Source organism: Pristis pectinata, chromosome 17, assembly GCF_009764475.1.
Source record: "Pristis pectinata isolate sPriPec2 chromosome 17, sPriPec2.1.pri, whole genome shotgun sequence".
Classification (NCBI taxonomy): Eukaryota; Metazoa; Chordata; class Chondrichthyes; order Rhinopristiformes; family Pristidae; genus Pristis; species Pristis pectinata.
The window spans coordinates 44,877,930-44,894,282 of NC_067421.1; the positions used below are offsets into that span (position 1 = coordinate 44,877,930).

The 16,353-nt window shown below is 44.6% G+C and overlaps 1 protein-coding gene across 11 annotated transcripts in view; it reads right to left on the reverse strand.

The window, feature by feature from the left end:
* Positions 1-16,353, reverse strand: part of scarb1 (scavenger receptor class B, member 1) — a 142,125-nt gene that overhangs the window by 83,002 nt on the left and 42,770 nt on the right. Inside the window, exons 6-8 of one of the 11 annotated variants that reach the window (XM_052031736.1) lie at positions 15,683-15,798; positions 12,568-12,734; positions 11,149-11,267 (exon numbers count right to left, since the gene is read on the reverse strand). The exons of 8 other annotated variants lie outside the window; for them this stretch is intronic. In XM_052031736.1, the coding sequence (XP_051887696.1) occupies positions 11,149-11,267; positions 12,568-12,734; positions 15,683-15,798 (402 nt within the window). The remainder of the gene's footprint in view (positions 1-11,148; positions 11,268-12,567; positions 12,735-15,682; positions 15,799-16,353) is intronic. 2 more of the 11 variants (XM_052031741.1, XM_052031743.1) reach the window with 2 other exon arrangements.

A 16,353-nucleotide genomic window follows, 5' to 3' on the forward strand; every position in this document is an offset into this window, starting at 1 on the left:
TAGTGGCGTTTAAGAGGCTGTTAGGTAAACACATAAATACGCAGAGAATGGAGGGATATGGACATTGTGTAGGCAGAAGGGATTACTTTAATTTGACACTGTGTACAGCACAGACATCGTGGGCCAAAGGGCCTGTTCTCATGCTGTTCGATGTACTTTGTTAATAATGGATTCCAGCATTTCCTGAGTGGCAGGTGTTAGGCTTATTGCTTTACAGCTTCCTGCTTTCCAACTGCCTCCTTGTCCTGAACAGGGAATTACATTCGAGCTTCCCAAATCTCTGAGAAATCTCTCCAGGGGATTTTGGCCAATTCCCACCATCACCTCCACTGTCTCTATATCCACTTCTTCTGACATAGAACAAACACAGAACAGTACAACACAGGAAAAGGCCCTTCAGCCCACAATGTCTGTGCAGAACACAATGCCAAATTAAACTAATCCCTTCTGCCTACACATGATCCATATCTCTCCATTCCCTGCATATTCATGTGTCTAAGAGCCTCTTAAATGCCAGTATCGTATCTGCTTCCACCATTTCCCCAGGCTGTCCGTTCCAGGCACCCACCACTCTGTGTAAACAAAAAACCTTGCCCTGCACATCTCCTTTAAACTTTCCTCGTCTCTCCTTAAATGCCCTCTAGTACTTGACACTAACACCCCGGGATGGTGGTCAGTAAGTTCAGAGAGCTTGTTAACCTTCAGCCTCATAAGTTGGCCTAGTACTTTTTCTCCAGCGACAGAGATTGTTTTAAGTGTAATGTCTTTTACCCTGCCAGCTGTACAAGATTACAAGTGGCCTGCAGAGAGAACACAGAACATTACAGCACAGTACAGGCCCTTCAGCCCACAATATTATGCCAACATTTTATCCTGTTCTAAGATTTATCTAACCCTTAGCCCTCCATTTCTCTATCATTCATGTGTCTATCTAAGAGTCTCTTAAATGCCCCTAATGTATCTGCCCCCACAACCTCTGCCAGCTGTCCGTTCCACGCACCCACCCTCTGTGTAAAAAAAACTTACCCTGATATCTCCCTTATACCTTCCTCCTTATGAGTAAATAAGAAAGACCAATTTCTTTTTGCAAGGGGTTCAAAAAACCCCAGAAAATAGATTTAAATTAATTGGTAGAAGGTTTAGATGAAAAGCATTTTCATCTAGAACCCACTGCCTGAAAGGGTGATCGAAGTACAAACCCACACTGCATTTTATAAAAGCCTGCTTGTGTACTGAATCAGCCTCAGGGCCAAGGCTGGGAAGACGGAATTGGTTGAGTAGCTCTTCACCTTGGACGGAAACGATGTGCTGAATAGTCCCTTTCTAGTGCCAGTGATAATCCCAAAGACCAGTGGGTTCAGTGTGAATAACTCCATACCCTATCCCTGTGCTACAGTGAAGCCAGTTTTTGTTTAACTAAGTTTTAAACTAAAAGGTTTTGTGACTTACCTCATCAAACCAAGCAATGGCAACAGCACAGGCTGAATATTCCCAGTCTCCCTTTGGAAATAAAATATACATTACGCAGTTAAGACTTCACAACTGACTGCATTCCCCTGCAATGCCAGACTCCAGAGTTAGGAAGTGAACAGAAGGTGTAGGTCATTTGGTATCCCCATGCCTGCTCCACCATTCTGTATTGCGGCAACCTCTACTTGAAACCCAACATACCTCAACAACCTGTTCTGTTTCAATTCCCTTAATATCCAAAAAGCTATCATCACTGCCTTGTGTATAATAGTGACCAAAGTTCCACACCACTCTGGGGAATAATTCCAAAGATTCACTACACTGTGTGTGAAGAGAGTTCTTCTTCACTCAGTCTGGAATAGTTGACCCCTTATTTTGAGACTGTGACCTCCAGTTCCAGAGGACCCAGCCAGGGCAAACGACACCCCTACATCTATCATCCACCTGTCACCATCTCCCAACTCCACCCCTGCTCCCCTCCCCTACCTGGCACAACCTGCCTGTAATCTTGCATCCCTCCTCAGTCTACCAATCACCTCGGCTCATCTCACCACTCCCATTCTCTTTATATCGGCCATCTTCCCTCTCAGTCCTGATGAAGGGTTTGGACCCGAACATCGACAATTCTTTTGCCCTACAGATGCTACTCAACCCACTGAGTTCCTCCAGCAGTTTTGTTTGTTGCTCCAGATTCCAACATCTGCAGTCTCTTGTGCCTCTAACACCAACATCTACTCTGTCAAGTTCTAAGGATTTTGTACATTTCACCAAGTCACCTTCCACCCTCTGAACTCAATAAATTACAAGTCCAGTCTGTTTAATCCATTGACAGAAACAGGCCCTTGGTCCATCTAGTCCATGCCAACCTGATCTTCTGCCTAGTCCCATCTACCTGCACCCAGACCATAGCCCTCTAAACCCCTCCCATCCATGTACCTATCCAAACCTCTCTTAAATGTCACAATTGAACCCACATCCATCAACTTGCTCTGGCAGCTCGTTCCACCCTCGCACCACCCTCTGAGTGAAGAAATTCCCCCTCAGATTCCCCTTAAATATTTCACCTTTTACCCTAAACCTATGACCTCTAGTTCTAGTCTCACTCAAGCTGAGGGGGAAAAGCCTGCATGCATTCACCCTCTCTATACCCCTCATAATTTTGCATTATTCCATAAGATCTCTCGTCATTCTCCTGCACTCCAGGGAATAAAGTCCTAACCTATTCAACCTTTCCCTATAACTCAAGTCCTCAAGTCCAGCAACAGCCTTGTAAATTTTCTCTGCACTCTTTCAACCTTATTGATATCTTTCCTGTAGGTAGGTGACCAGAACTGAACACAATACTCTAAATTCAGCCTCACCAACATCTTATACAACTTTAACATAACATCCCAACCCCTGTACTCAGTGCCTTGATTTATGAAGGTCAAAATGCCAAACGCTCTCTTTACACCCCTACCTACCTGCAATGTCACTTTCAAGGAATTACGGATCTGTACTCCCAGGTCCCTTTGTTCTACCCCACACCTCACTGCCCTACCATTTACCATGTAAGTCTTGCCCTGGTGGGTCCTCCCAAAGTGCATCACCTCATACGTGTCTGCATTAAATTCCATCTGCCATTTTTCAGCCCATTTTCCTAGCTGGTCAAGATCACTTTGCAAGCTTTGATAGCCTTCCTCACTGTCCACTACGCCCCCAATCTAGGTGTCATAGTTGGAGAAAGTAGGACCATCAGCCAGCCCACAACAATGTACCACCCTGAGCTACAACCTAAACACTGCACAAAGGGTGTAATCCCACTGTGTCCCCCCCATTGCCTTGGGCACAAACACATTACCACTTACAGATTTGGCTGAATATAACTGAGTGTATAGGAAAGCAGTTGAAGATGCTTCTTAAAGTCATCATGAATGATTGCACCAGAAGTTAACCCGGTCTCAGGGAACTCACTGGTTTCCTTTGATGTGGCCATCATACTCACGTTATTCCCTGCACTGCTTTCACATAAAGGTTCAGCTGCAATTTGATGGAGACATTCAGAGGGATCCAGTTAACTGAAAGCAGCAAGCAAAATAAATCTTAAACTGATGCAGTTTTATTTTGACAGAAACCAGTTACCTAAAACAGAAAACATTAAGTAGAAAAACAAGTTCTTTCTCAACTAAATAATGCATATTCAAAAACATGGCACTAAACGGATACAATCATTGCCCCAGTCCCAATTAAACAGTGAGAGACAATTCAAAAAGGTTCTTCCACTACAGAAGTATCAGCTAAACATTAGCCCACTGCTTGCAAAGCTCCCACTTTACTAGCTGACCCAGTTACTTCAGGAATCCTCAACCTTTGTTCCGTCTCCCCTGGGAGCACAATAGCCAATAATCCTACTTTTTACTTCTGCTAAAAGGGTCTTTGACCTGAAACGTTAAATTGGTTTCTGACTCCACAGATGCAGCCTGACCTGCTCAGTACTTCCAGCAATTTACTTTTACTTCAGATTTCAGCACTTGCAGTTTATGAATTTCAATATTATTTCATGGGTTACTAATCTGGCCCCCTTTTAGGTGCCACACAACAGTGACACTGTGCCTTCTCTGGAAACTATTTGAGCAGGGTGTACATTGTAGCTATTACTGAATTCATCTGGTACATTGACTCCAACACCACTCTTATTTGGAGCTCTTGATTATCTTTCCAGCGTTAACAATGGAAGCAAATTGCCTCTTCTAAGCTTCCCCAACAATGTGCAATTTTATAATCTGATCTCCTTCTAAACCTTCAAACATCTTTCCCTTGCCAAAACACCTCCACTTATCTCCTCAGGATACCTGGCTCATCTCCATCTCTATCCCTCTCTAACTGGAGTGCCCAATCAGTCTAAATGTCTCCCCCACTCTCTGGGCCACCAAATCCCTTCAAAGCATCATCACTGCCACATGATGAGCCATCTCTACTCCTCTGGACAGTCCAGCCTGCCTTTGAGTTCTCCCCTCCTTCTGGCTGAAAACATTCTTTGGTGAGAGCGCAATTAAAGAATGATTGTGTTCATGGCAATCTGCCTGAATCTTTAGTTCCTTCTTCAGGATAGGTGAAGTAGCCTTCCTTGGGGTTACCACAACTGTTCGGAACATTGTTGGAAGGTCTGACATGCTGGCTTGTACAAATATTAATCCAGTGACCTTCAAGCCCAGGTGTCCTGTATGTTAGTATTTTTATTCCACACCTGAAGTCTTTGTATAAAAAGTCCCCAAACAATGAGTCAGCATGGCTTTGTGTGGGAGAAATCCTGCCTAAAAATTTGATAGTGTTTTTTTGAGGAAGTAACTAAGAAGATTGATAAAGGCAGTGCAGTAGATGTTGTCTATGTGGACTTTCGGAAGGCATTTGAAACATTTCTGCATGAGAGGCTGATCCAGAAGGTTAAGGCACATGGGAGCCACGGGGAGCTGGCTAATTGGACCCAAAATTGTCTTGGTTATAGAGAGCAGAGGATAGTAGTGGAAGGATGCTTTTCCGATTGGAAATCTGTGACCAATGGTGTACCGCGGAGATTGGGGTTGTGATGTACATTAGTGACCTGGATGAGAATGTAGGAATTATGATTAGTGAGTGTGTGAATGACATGGAAGTTGGTGTTGTGGATAGTGAGGACAGTTGTCCAAGGGCACAGCAGGATACAGATTAGTTGGAAAGTTGGATACGATGTTTGCAGGTGGAATTTAAACACAACAAGTGAAATGTGATGCACTTTGGGACGTCAAATAAGGGTAGGACATGTACAGTAAAGGGTGGAGCACTAAGGAATGTCGATGAACAGAGGGACCTTGGCATCAAGTCCATAGATCCCGGAAAGTGGCAACATAGGTAGATAGGGCGATGAAAAAGGCATACGGCATTCTTGACTTCATAGGGTGAAGAGTATAAAAGTTAGGATATTATGTTGGGGCTGTCGAGGTTGAATTACTGTTGTTGCAGTTAAAAGTGTGGGCTTTGGTGAGGAATACAAGGAGTGACAGGGCAAGGTTTTTTTTTCTTGATTCTCTCTCAGTAGAAGGGACTGGGGATAAATGAGATGGAAGCTAGGATGGTGGTGTGCTCCTCCTGCAGGATGTGGGAGATCAGAGACATTTCTAGTATCCCTGGTGACTACACCTGTGGGGAGCATGTCCAGCTGCAGCTCCTGTCAGGCTGCATGGAGTCATTGGAGATGCAGCTAGACTTGTTATGAAATCCCCAGGCAGAGATGGGAGCAGATGATATGCGAAGGTATTTAATTGGGGGAGGGCTAATTATGATGGTAATAGGCAGGAACTTGGGGGCGTAAATTGGGAACAGATGTTGTCAGCAGAAATATGGAGGTAGTTTTGGGACCACTTGCATGGGGCTCTGAATAGGTTTGTCCCACTGAAACAGAGAAAGGATGGCAGGCTGAAGGAACCATGGTTGACAAGAGATGTGGAACATTTAGTCAAGAGGAAGGAGGAAGCATACTTAAGGTTTAGGAAGCAAAAACTGACAGGGCTCTTGAGAGTTATAAGGTAGGAGCCTAAGAAGGGACTTAGGAGAGCTAGAAGGGGACATGAGAAGGCCTTGGCGAGTAGGATTAAGGAAAATCCCAAGGTGCTCTACACGTATGTGAAGAACAGGAGGATGACTAGGGTGAGGGTAGGAATGTTCAGGGATAAAGGGGAAACGTGCTTGGAGGCAGAGGAGGTCCTTAATGAATACTTTGCTTCAGTGTTCACCAGGGAGAGAACTTTGACAAATGTGAGGTCAGCATAGAACAGACTAATATGCTGGAGCATATTGAGGTTAAGAAAGAGGCAGTGTTGGAGCTTCTGAAAAACATTAGGATAGGCAAGTCCCTGGGGCTGGACTGGATATACCCCAGTTACTAGGGGAAGTGAGGGAAGAGATTGCTGGGGCATTGACGATGATCTTTGCATCCTCCATGGCCACAGGAGTGGTACCAAAGGATTAGAGAATGACAAATATTGTGCCCTTGGTCAAGAAAGGTAATAGGGATAACACTGGGAATTATAGACCAGTGAGTCTTGCTTCAGTGGTGGGCAAACTATTGGAGAGGATTCTTAGGGACAGGGTTTACGAGCATTTGGAGAAGCAGTCTTATTAGGGATAGTCAACGTGGCTTTGTGAGGGGCAGGTTGTGCCTCATGAGTCCAATTGAGTTTTTATGAGGTGACAAAACAAACAGATGAAGGTAGAGCAATGGATGTGGTGTATATGGATTTTAGTAAGGCATTTGACAAGGTTCCCCATGGTATGCTTATCCAGAAAGTCATGCGGCATGGGATCCATGGAAACTTGGCTGCATGGATTTGGAATTGGCTTGCCCACAGAAGGCAGAGAGTGGTAGTAGATGGAAAGTATTCTGGCTGGAGGTCGGTGACCAGTGATGTTCCTCAGGGATCTGTTTTGGGACCTCTGTTGTTTGTGATTTTTATAAATGACTTGGATGAGGAATTGGAAGTGTGGGTTTGTAAGATGGTAGATGACACAATGGCTGGAGGAGTTGTGGAGAGTGTAGAAGGTTGTCATAGGTTACAACAGGATATAGACAGGATGCAGAGTTGGGCGGAGAAGTGACAGATGGAGTTCCTTTCAGAAAGTGTGAAGTGATACACTTTGGAAGAACGAACTGAAGTCAGAATACAAGGTTAATGGCAGGAATCTTAGCAGTGTGGAGGAACAGAGGAATCTTGGGGTCCAAGTCCATAGATCCCTCAAAGTTGCTGCGCAAGTTCATAGGGTGGTTAAGAAGTCGTATGGTGTGTTGGCCTTCATTCGTCGGGGGACTGAGTTCAAGAGCTGCAAGGTAATGTTGCAGCTCCGTAAAAATTTGGTTAGACCACACTTGGGAGTATTGTGTTCAGTTCTGGTCACCTCATTCTAGGAAGGATGTGGAAGCTTTAGAGAGAGTGCAGAAGAGATTCACCAAGACGTTGCCTGGATTAGAGAACATGTCTTATGAGGAAAGGTTGAGCGAGCTAGGGCTTTTCTCCTTGGAGCGACGCAGGATGAGAGGCGACTTGATAGAAGTGTATAAGATTATGAGAGGCACAGACAGAGGACAACCAGGCACCTTTTTCCCAGGGCAGCAACAGGAAGTACCAGAGGACATCCATTTAAGGTGAGTGGAGGAAAGTTTAGGGGGAATGTCAGAGGTAGGTTTTTTTTTACAGAGAGTGGTGGGTGCCTGGAACGCACTGCCAGGGGTGGCGGTAGAGGCAGATACAAAAGGGACATTTAAAAGGCTCTTATATAGGCACATAGATGCAAGTAAAACGGAGGGTTATGGGCTGTGTGAGAGGGAAAGGTTAGATTGATCGTGGAGTAGGTTTATATGGGTTGACACAACATCGTGGGCTGAAGGGCCCGTACTACGCTGCACTGTTCTATGTTCTAATGTGGTAAATAGCATGTTTAGCAAGGTAGTCACACTGCAGGTACAGAAAGGAAGGAGACTGGTGACACCAGGAAGTGAAGTGTAGACAGGTAGTTCAGGAGTCCCTGTGGTCACTCCCCTCTCAAACAGGAATATCATTTTGGACACTAAGGAGGGAATTAAATTTTCCAAAAGTCATATTTGATTTCTCCTTGGTACGTGCAAATTTGTGTAACACAAAGTGGTGGTTGTAAGACAAAATGGTGTCAGCTTGGAATGTAGTAATGTTTTGAGAACGTACATGAGCACATGAGCACACAGCCTTTAGATTAGATAATGTTGAAAATGTGATGTCCCTACGTGCTGTCTCTGTTTTCAGTTACGTGCCTAGACCGAAGGCCACAAGAGGTAAGGTACAAACTGGTACCATGACTGAATGGAATAGTACTAGAGTAGAGGTTTTCAAGGGTATAAAAAAGGGGCTACTCCTTTGTGCAAAGGGGGAATCTCATCTTGGGCTGGAGTTATGACCCCAGCCTAAGGAACAGACTGACAAGGCAGAGAGAAAGCTGCAGAAGAGGCCGCCAGACACCTGGGGTTCCATCCGGCATTGTATCAGATTGGTTGATAAGTATTTTTTTCTTTCTGTATTTTATTGAAGTGATTAATGAGTAGTCGTTATACTGTATGCTTCTAATAAAGTAGTGTCTTTATAATCTTTAACACGTGTACAGTGCCTCCTTTGTTTGTGAATGCCTCTTGCTGCTGAATCAGGAAAGAATGAGGAATGAATTTCAAAATATTTCATAACAGACACTGTTGGGGATATGGCCTCTCAGAGGAAAGTGGCAGCAGCCAAGTTGTTGTATTACAGTGGATGGTGTGCACAGCAGGGCAGGGAAAGCCTAGGTAAGCGGTAATGGAGAGGGATCAGTTAGCTAGGGGAACAGACAGGCGTTTCTGTGGCCAAGAGTGAGGCTCCAAGATGGACCATTGCCTCTCTGGTGCCAGGGTCAGGGATGTCTTGAAGCTTGTACAAAACATTCTAAACGGGCAGAGAGAACAGCGAGAGATAATGGTACATATTGGTACTAATGACGTGTGCAGTGAGGATGAGGTCCTGCAGAGTGAAGTTAGGCAGAGGTTAAGAAGCAGGACCTCTAGGGTTGTAATCTTGGAGTACTCCCTGTACCATGTGCTGGTGAGGGTAAAAGTAGGATAGGGAGAGCTTTAGATACCTGGATCACTTCCAGGGCAGGAGGGACCTGAACTGGATAAGACAAATATCATGCAGGAAGGTTTGCTCACACTACTCAAGGGTTTAAACACATTTGGTTGGGGGGGGGGGGGGGGGGGTGCGGAAACTCAGCAGGAGTGTGGCAAGTGGGGAGAGTCACCTGAATATAGAGGATAAATCAACCACTGGGCCGAGCAGACAGAGACATGTCAGGAGCATGGGGTGCTGGGAGGCTCAACCGCAATTACTTTAATGCAAGGAGCCTCATGGGCAAGTCAGATGAGTTACAGCATGGATCAGCACATGGAATTACAATATCATTGTAATCACGGAAACGTGGTTGAGAGAAGGGCAGGACTAGCAGCTCAATGTTCTGGGGTATAGAAGTTTCAGGCATAATGGAGGGCGATGCAAAAGAAGATGGGAGTGGGGATCACATTTTTTATAACAGACAACATCACGGCAGTATATAGAGAGGATATCCTGGAGGGAACATCCAATGATGGATAGAACTTCAGAATAAGAGGGGCGGTCACTTTGCTGGGGTTATCCTGTATAAATGGCTTGAATGAAAATGTATGCAGGTGGGTTATTGAGTTTGCAGATGACACAAAGATCGGTGGCGTTACAGATAGTGTAGAGGGCTGTCAAAGGATACAGCAGGAAAAAGATCATTTACAGATATGGACGGAGAAGTGACAGATGGAGTTTAACCTGAGCAAGTATGAGGTATTGCACTTTGGGAAGTCAAATGCAATGGGAGGACCCTCAGCAGCATTGATGTACGAAGGGATCTTGGGGTCCAAGTCCACAGCTCCCTGGAAGTCGCCACGCAAGTAGACAGGTGATAAAGAAGGCATATGGCATGCTTGCCTTCATTGGTCAGGCATTGAGTACAAGTGTAAGGAAGTCATGTTGCAGCTGTATGAAACTTTGGTTAGGCCACACTTGAAGTAGTGTGTGCAATTCTGGTTGCCATTTTACAAGAAGAATGTGGAGCCTTTGGAAAGAATGCAAAAGAGGTTTACCAGGATGCTACCTGGATTAGAGGGTATGAGCTACAAGTAGAGGTTGGACAAATTTGGGTTGTTTTCTCTGGAGCATCTGCAGGGAGACCTGATAGAAGATTATGCGAGGCATAGATAGGGTAGAGCCTATCTGACCCATTCAATTGATTTTGTTTTTGAAGAGGTTAACTAAATATATCAATAAGTCCAGTGCAATAGATGTGGTTTACATGACCTTCAGCAAGGCCTTTGACAAGCAGCCACATCGAAGACTGGTCCAAAAGATTATAGAGCCCATGGGATCCAGGACAAGTCGGCAAATTTAATCCAAAACTGGCATCATAATGGGAGACAGGGTGATGGTGGAGGGTGTGATTGGAAGCTGATGACCACCAGTGTATCACAGGGATTAGTGCCTGGACCCTTACTGCTCATTACATACATTAACAATTTGGATAAGAATCTAGGGGATTTGATTAGTAATTTCACAGATGGCATGAAAATTGGTGACTCAATAGTGAGCATGGGAGCCTTCAGGACAAAGATGATCAATTTTTAAGATAGTAGAATAATGGTAGATGCAATTTAATCCGATAAGTGAATTTTGGGAGGACTAACATTATTTCACCCAGTGCAGGTCCTGTACAATCTACAAACGCAACTATCCTTAGCCCTCCAGCTGTAAACAAAATCTTTGCCATCAACGAGTTGATGTTTCAGGTTGAAGACCCGTTGTCAGATGACCTGTTAAGTTTTTCCAGCATTTTCTGTTTCTCCTTTAGATTTCTAGTATACACAACTGTATATAAAACTGAAAATGTTTTCAATAAATTTAGCTCCATGTTTTGGTCATACTAACACACCAGGTTATTTTGCTTCAAAAGGGGAAATTACATCCTAAATTTCATGCTTACTTAACACAACTTGTCTCTTAAGAGTCTGTAAATAGGATTAAATTAATTAAGGAAACATCATTCCTCAAGACAATGTTCCATTCTAATCACCACTGATTTAGCAGATCTTACAGGGTGGATATCAATGAACAGCGCATGGTCTCTCTCATTGGGGTGTAATCCATCAACAGCCTCCCACAGCACAGGATCGGCATTGTAGAAGTGAGGATGTGAGATGAAGACTTGGGAATCTAAAAAAAATGAAAGAACAAAACCTAAAGCCTCATTTCACTCAGAACAAGCAAGCTACAAAATGCATCAATGAATACCACATACATACGGCCAGTTTCGGAAAGAACTGGAGATGAAGAGATAAGAAAACAAGGTGTGTTTGTGGAACAAGGATTTTGTGCGCAGAAATTAATAAACCAAAACAAATTGGCTCCATTTTGAATTATTTTATAAGCAGAGTCACATGGAAATAGGCCCTTTGGTCCTCCAAATCTGTACCCACTCTTCCATTAATCCTACCCGAATCCATTTTATTCTCCTCACATTCTCATCAACTCCTCCCAGATTCGAACACTCCTCCACATACCAGGGCCAATTTTCAGTGGCCAATTAACCCGCGCATCTTTGGGATGTGGGAGGAAATTGGAGACATGAGAAAATTCAACAAGTCACAGGGAGAACATGCAAACTCCACGCAGATAGCGTTGGAGGTTAGGCATGAACCCAGATCTCTGGAACTGAAAGCAGCAGCACCAACATCTGTACCACTGTGACACTCCCCCCCCATGCCCTGCATGTGAGCTACCTGTGCCCTGCAATGTTCCTGCATCTTTCTGTCATTTCCTTCTCCATCTCCTTTCTGTTATTTAGTTGCCTATAGTACTCACTCAGCTGTGTAATCACTCTTCTTACAGTCAGAGTTATACAGTATGGAAACAGGCCCTTTGGCCCAACTCATCCATACCGACCAAGATGCCTACCCGAGCTAGTCCCATTTGCCTGTATTTGGCCTGCATCCCTCTAAACTTTCCCTATTTCCTTTTTTTCTCTCTCCTCCCCTCCCACCATGGGACACCTGCCTCCATATCTATAACCCATCCCCTAATGGATCTGCTCTCCCTTCCTCCCCGCACCTGCCTATCACTATCTCTTACCTGCATCTACCTATCACCACCTGGTGTCCACCCTGCCTCCCCTCTTTTGTCCACCTACCACTACTCTGTTTTTCCCCCTGTATATTGAGCTTCCCCTTTTCCTATCTTCAGTCCTGACCTGAAACGTTGACACTGTTTTTCTCCACAGATGCTGCCTGGCCTGCTGAGTTCCTCCAGCATCTTGTTGTTTGTTCATCTAGATTCCAGCATCTGCAGTCCTTTGTTTCTCTTTCCTATCCATGTACCTGTCTAAATGCCTTCTAAACATTGTAATTATACCCACCTCTACCACTTCCTCTGGTAGCTTGTTTCATATCCCCATCACCTCTGATAAGCCAATAGATCAGAGCATTCCTGGTGAGTACATAGACACCAAGGTACTCACTGTGTCTGCATGTGCTGACGTTTAGAACCCCGGACTGCCTACATGGACAGAAGCCTTGGTTGGGAGGGTACACAGTTCCATTTGCAAACATCGTCTTCGGGGCAACATAACGGAACGATGGTATATCAAATGTCCAACCAGATTTCTGAAACACTAGTTCCAATGTTCTGTTTATTCAAAATAGGCAGTTTAATAATGTTGTTGCAAAATATCTTTATACAAATCAGAGTAAATGTTCTTCTCACAATAGTTGCATTCAAACTCTCAACACAATCAAGGATAGATTCTTGATAGAGTTGTTTCCCCAGAGTAGGGGAGTCCAAAACTAGGGGGCATAGATTTAGGGTGACAGGAGAAAGATTTAAAAGGAACCTGAGGGGCAACCTTTTTCACACAGAGGGTGGTGAGTATATGGAACGAGCTGCAGAGGACGTGGTTGAAGCAGGTATAACACTATCATTTAAGCAGCACTTGGATAGGTACATGGAGGGGTGGGGCTTGGAGGGATATGGGCCAAATGCAGGAAATTGGCTCTAGCTGGGTAGCACGGTGGTTGGCATGGACTGGATGGGCTGAAGGGCCTGTATCCCTGCTGTATTGCTCTATGACTCTATGACAGATACATGGAATGGTCAGGCCACACTTGGGGTATTGTTCACAGTTCTGGTTGCCACACTACAGGAAGGATATGGAAGCAACACAGAGTGCAGGATTGATTCACCAGGATGTTGCCTGGAATGGAGGGCTGTAGTTATAAGGAGATTTTGGATAGGCTGGGATTGTTCTCACTGGGATGGAGGTGGCTGAGGGACGACCTTATTGAGATTTATAAGGTTATAAGGGGCATAGATAAGGTGGATGGTCTTTTTCCCCAGGGTAGGAGAGTCTAAAACTAGAAGACATAGGCTTAAGGTGAGGGGGTGAAATTTAAAGGAGATCTGATGGTCAAGTTTTTCCATACAGTGTGGTGGTTGCCTGGAACGAGCTGCCAGAGGTGGTGGTTGAAGCACATACAATTACATTTAAAAGGCATTTGGGCAAATACTTGGGTAGGAAAGGTGTAGAAGGATATGCATCTAATGCAGGCAAGTGGGATTAGCGTAGATAGGCATGGACATATTGGGCCATATGGCCCATTTCCGCACTGTACAGCTCAATGACTGATGAACCAACGCCCCAAACCAGTGCCAGGGATTGCTCCCATATCATCGTCCAATCTGATCATAACTTCCCCTCACAATGAAAACATCGAGCAACTCAGTGTTAGAAAAAGCAGATGGACTGAAAATTAGTCACCATTTTACTGAATGATGGAGTGAGGGGCTCTTGCAGCCTCACAATACCTCAGTCCCATAGGAGGATTTTTTGCATAGCCCCATAGTAATTCCAACCAACACAACTGCACAACATAATCTGCTTCCACCAAATGGGACGAAACCACAAAGTGGGAAACAGGACCTCACGTTTCACTGTTTTCTTCTTCCAATTTACAAGATGCAAAGTGTTTTCCTCAGAGCCTGCAACCTCAGTCCTGCATTTATATGGATCCACAGGCAAGGTCCCGGAGGACTGGTGAGTAGCTAATGTTGTTCCATTATTCAAGAAGGGAAATACAGATAATCCTAGAAACTATAGACCGGTGACTCTCACGTCAGTGGTAGGGAAGCTATTGGAGAGGATTCTTAGGGATAGGATTTATAAGCATTTGGAAAACCATGGCCTAATTAGGGACAGTCAGCATGGCTTTGTGTGGGGCAAGTCATGTCTTACTAACTTGATTGAGTTTTTCCAAGGAGGTGAAGAAGGTAGAGCTGTGGATGTTGTCTACATGGATTTTTGTAAGGTGTTTGACAAGGTCCTTCAGGGAGGTTCATTCAGAAGATTAAGATGCATGGGATCCACAGTGACTTAGCTATTTGGATTCAGAATTGGCTTGCCCATAGAAGACAGAAGTTAGTGGTCAATGGAACTTATTCTGGATGGAGGTCCGTGACTAGCGGTGTTCTGCAGGGATCCGTACTGGGACCTCTGCTGTTTGTGATGTATATAAATGACCTGGATGAAAATGTGGACGGCTGGGTTATTAGGTTCACAGATGATACATAGATTGGTAGTGTTGTGGATAGTGTAGAGGATTGCCAAAGGATACAGCGGGATATAGATCAGTTGCAGATATGGGCAGAGAAATAGCAGATGGAGTTTAATCCAGCCAAATGTGAGGTGTTGCACTTTGGGAGATCAAATGTAAAGGAACAGTGCACTGTTAATGGCAGGACCCATAACAGTGTTGATGTACAGAGAGATCTTGGGGTCAGGTCCATAGCTCCTTGAAAGTGGCTGCACAGATTGATACAGTGGTAAAAAAAAGGCACATGGCTTGCTTGCCTTTATTAGTTGAGGCATTGAGTTCAAGAGTCAGGAAACTACGTTGCAGCTTTATAAAACTCTGGTTAGGCTGCATTTGGAGTATTGCATTCAGTTCTGGTTGCCCCATCACAGGAAGGGTGTGGAGGCTTTGGAGAGGGTGCACCAAGATGCTGCATGGATGAGAGGGTTTGTGCTATAAGGAGAGATTGGACAACTTGGGTTGTCTCCTCTGGAGCAGTGGAGGCTGAGGGGAGATATGATAAAAGTTTATAAGATAGTGAGCAGCATGGATGAAGTAGACAGCCGGTATCTTTATCCCAGGGTTGAACTGTCCAATTCTAGAGGGCATGCATTTAAGGTGAGAAGGGCTAAGTTCAATGGAGACGTGCGGGGCAAGTTTTCTTTTTAGAAACACACAACAGAGTGGTGGGTACCTGGAATGCTGCCAGGGGTGATGGTGGAGGGAAATACGATAGAGACGTTTAAGAAGCTCTTAGATAGCCACATGAATCTGTAGCAGATGGAGGGATACGAACATTGTGTAGGTAGAAGGGATTAGTTTAATTAGGCATTTAATTACTAGTTTAATTAGTGGAGTATGACATCATGGGCCGAAGAGTGTGTTCCTGTGCTGAACTGTTCAATGTTCCATTTAGCCAGCAATGCTTTAAGTCCCACAGGTATGCCAGAGGCAAGATATTTATCAGAAATTATGTGTGATTGAGATCAGTCAATATCATTCCCCTACCTACAAGAATCTGGGCTGTAAAAGGTTAACGAGTCTGATGGAGTGATGAACGGAGGCCACATTTCACCTGCTGTTCCGTTTATCATGTTGCATTGCTCAGAGTGCCAGTAGCTTACCTGGATTGAGGAAAGGGAGACAGTGAGTCAGCATTTGGTATAAAATTTCCTGGCTTTGGACTGCATAACAGCCACTGCACACATGTACCTATCCCCTCCTAACTATAGCCTACCTCAGTTCACTGAAGACTCAGCAACAGGCAGGCAAGGAAACAAAGGACAAGGCAGAGGCAATGACGGGCCGAAGGAAATGGGGAGCAAGAAAAGGTATTTCATTTCTAGCCCTTCTCTTGACCTCAAGAGATAAGAGACAGCCGATGCTGGAATCTGGAGTAACAAACAATCTGCTGGAGGAACTCAGTGGGTGGAGCAGCATCTGTGGTGCGAAAGGAATTGTTGATGTTGAGTCAAAACCCCGCATCAGATTGAAACCTGAAGCGTCAACAATTCCTTTCCTCCCACAGATGATGTTTGGCCCACTGAGTTCCTCCAGCAGACTGTGTTTGCTCTTGATCTCAGGACTTTGCAAAGCATTTTATAGCCAGTGAATCACTTTCTGACATGCAGTCATTGCTACGATGTAGAAACGTGGAGAAGTGCATGGAATAAAGTCAG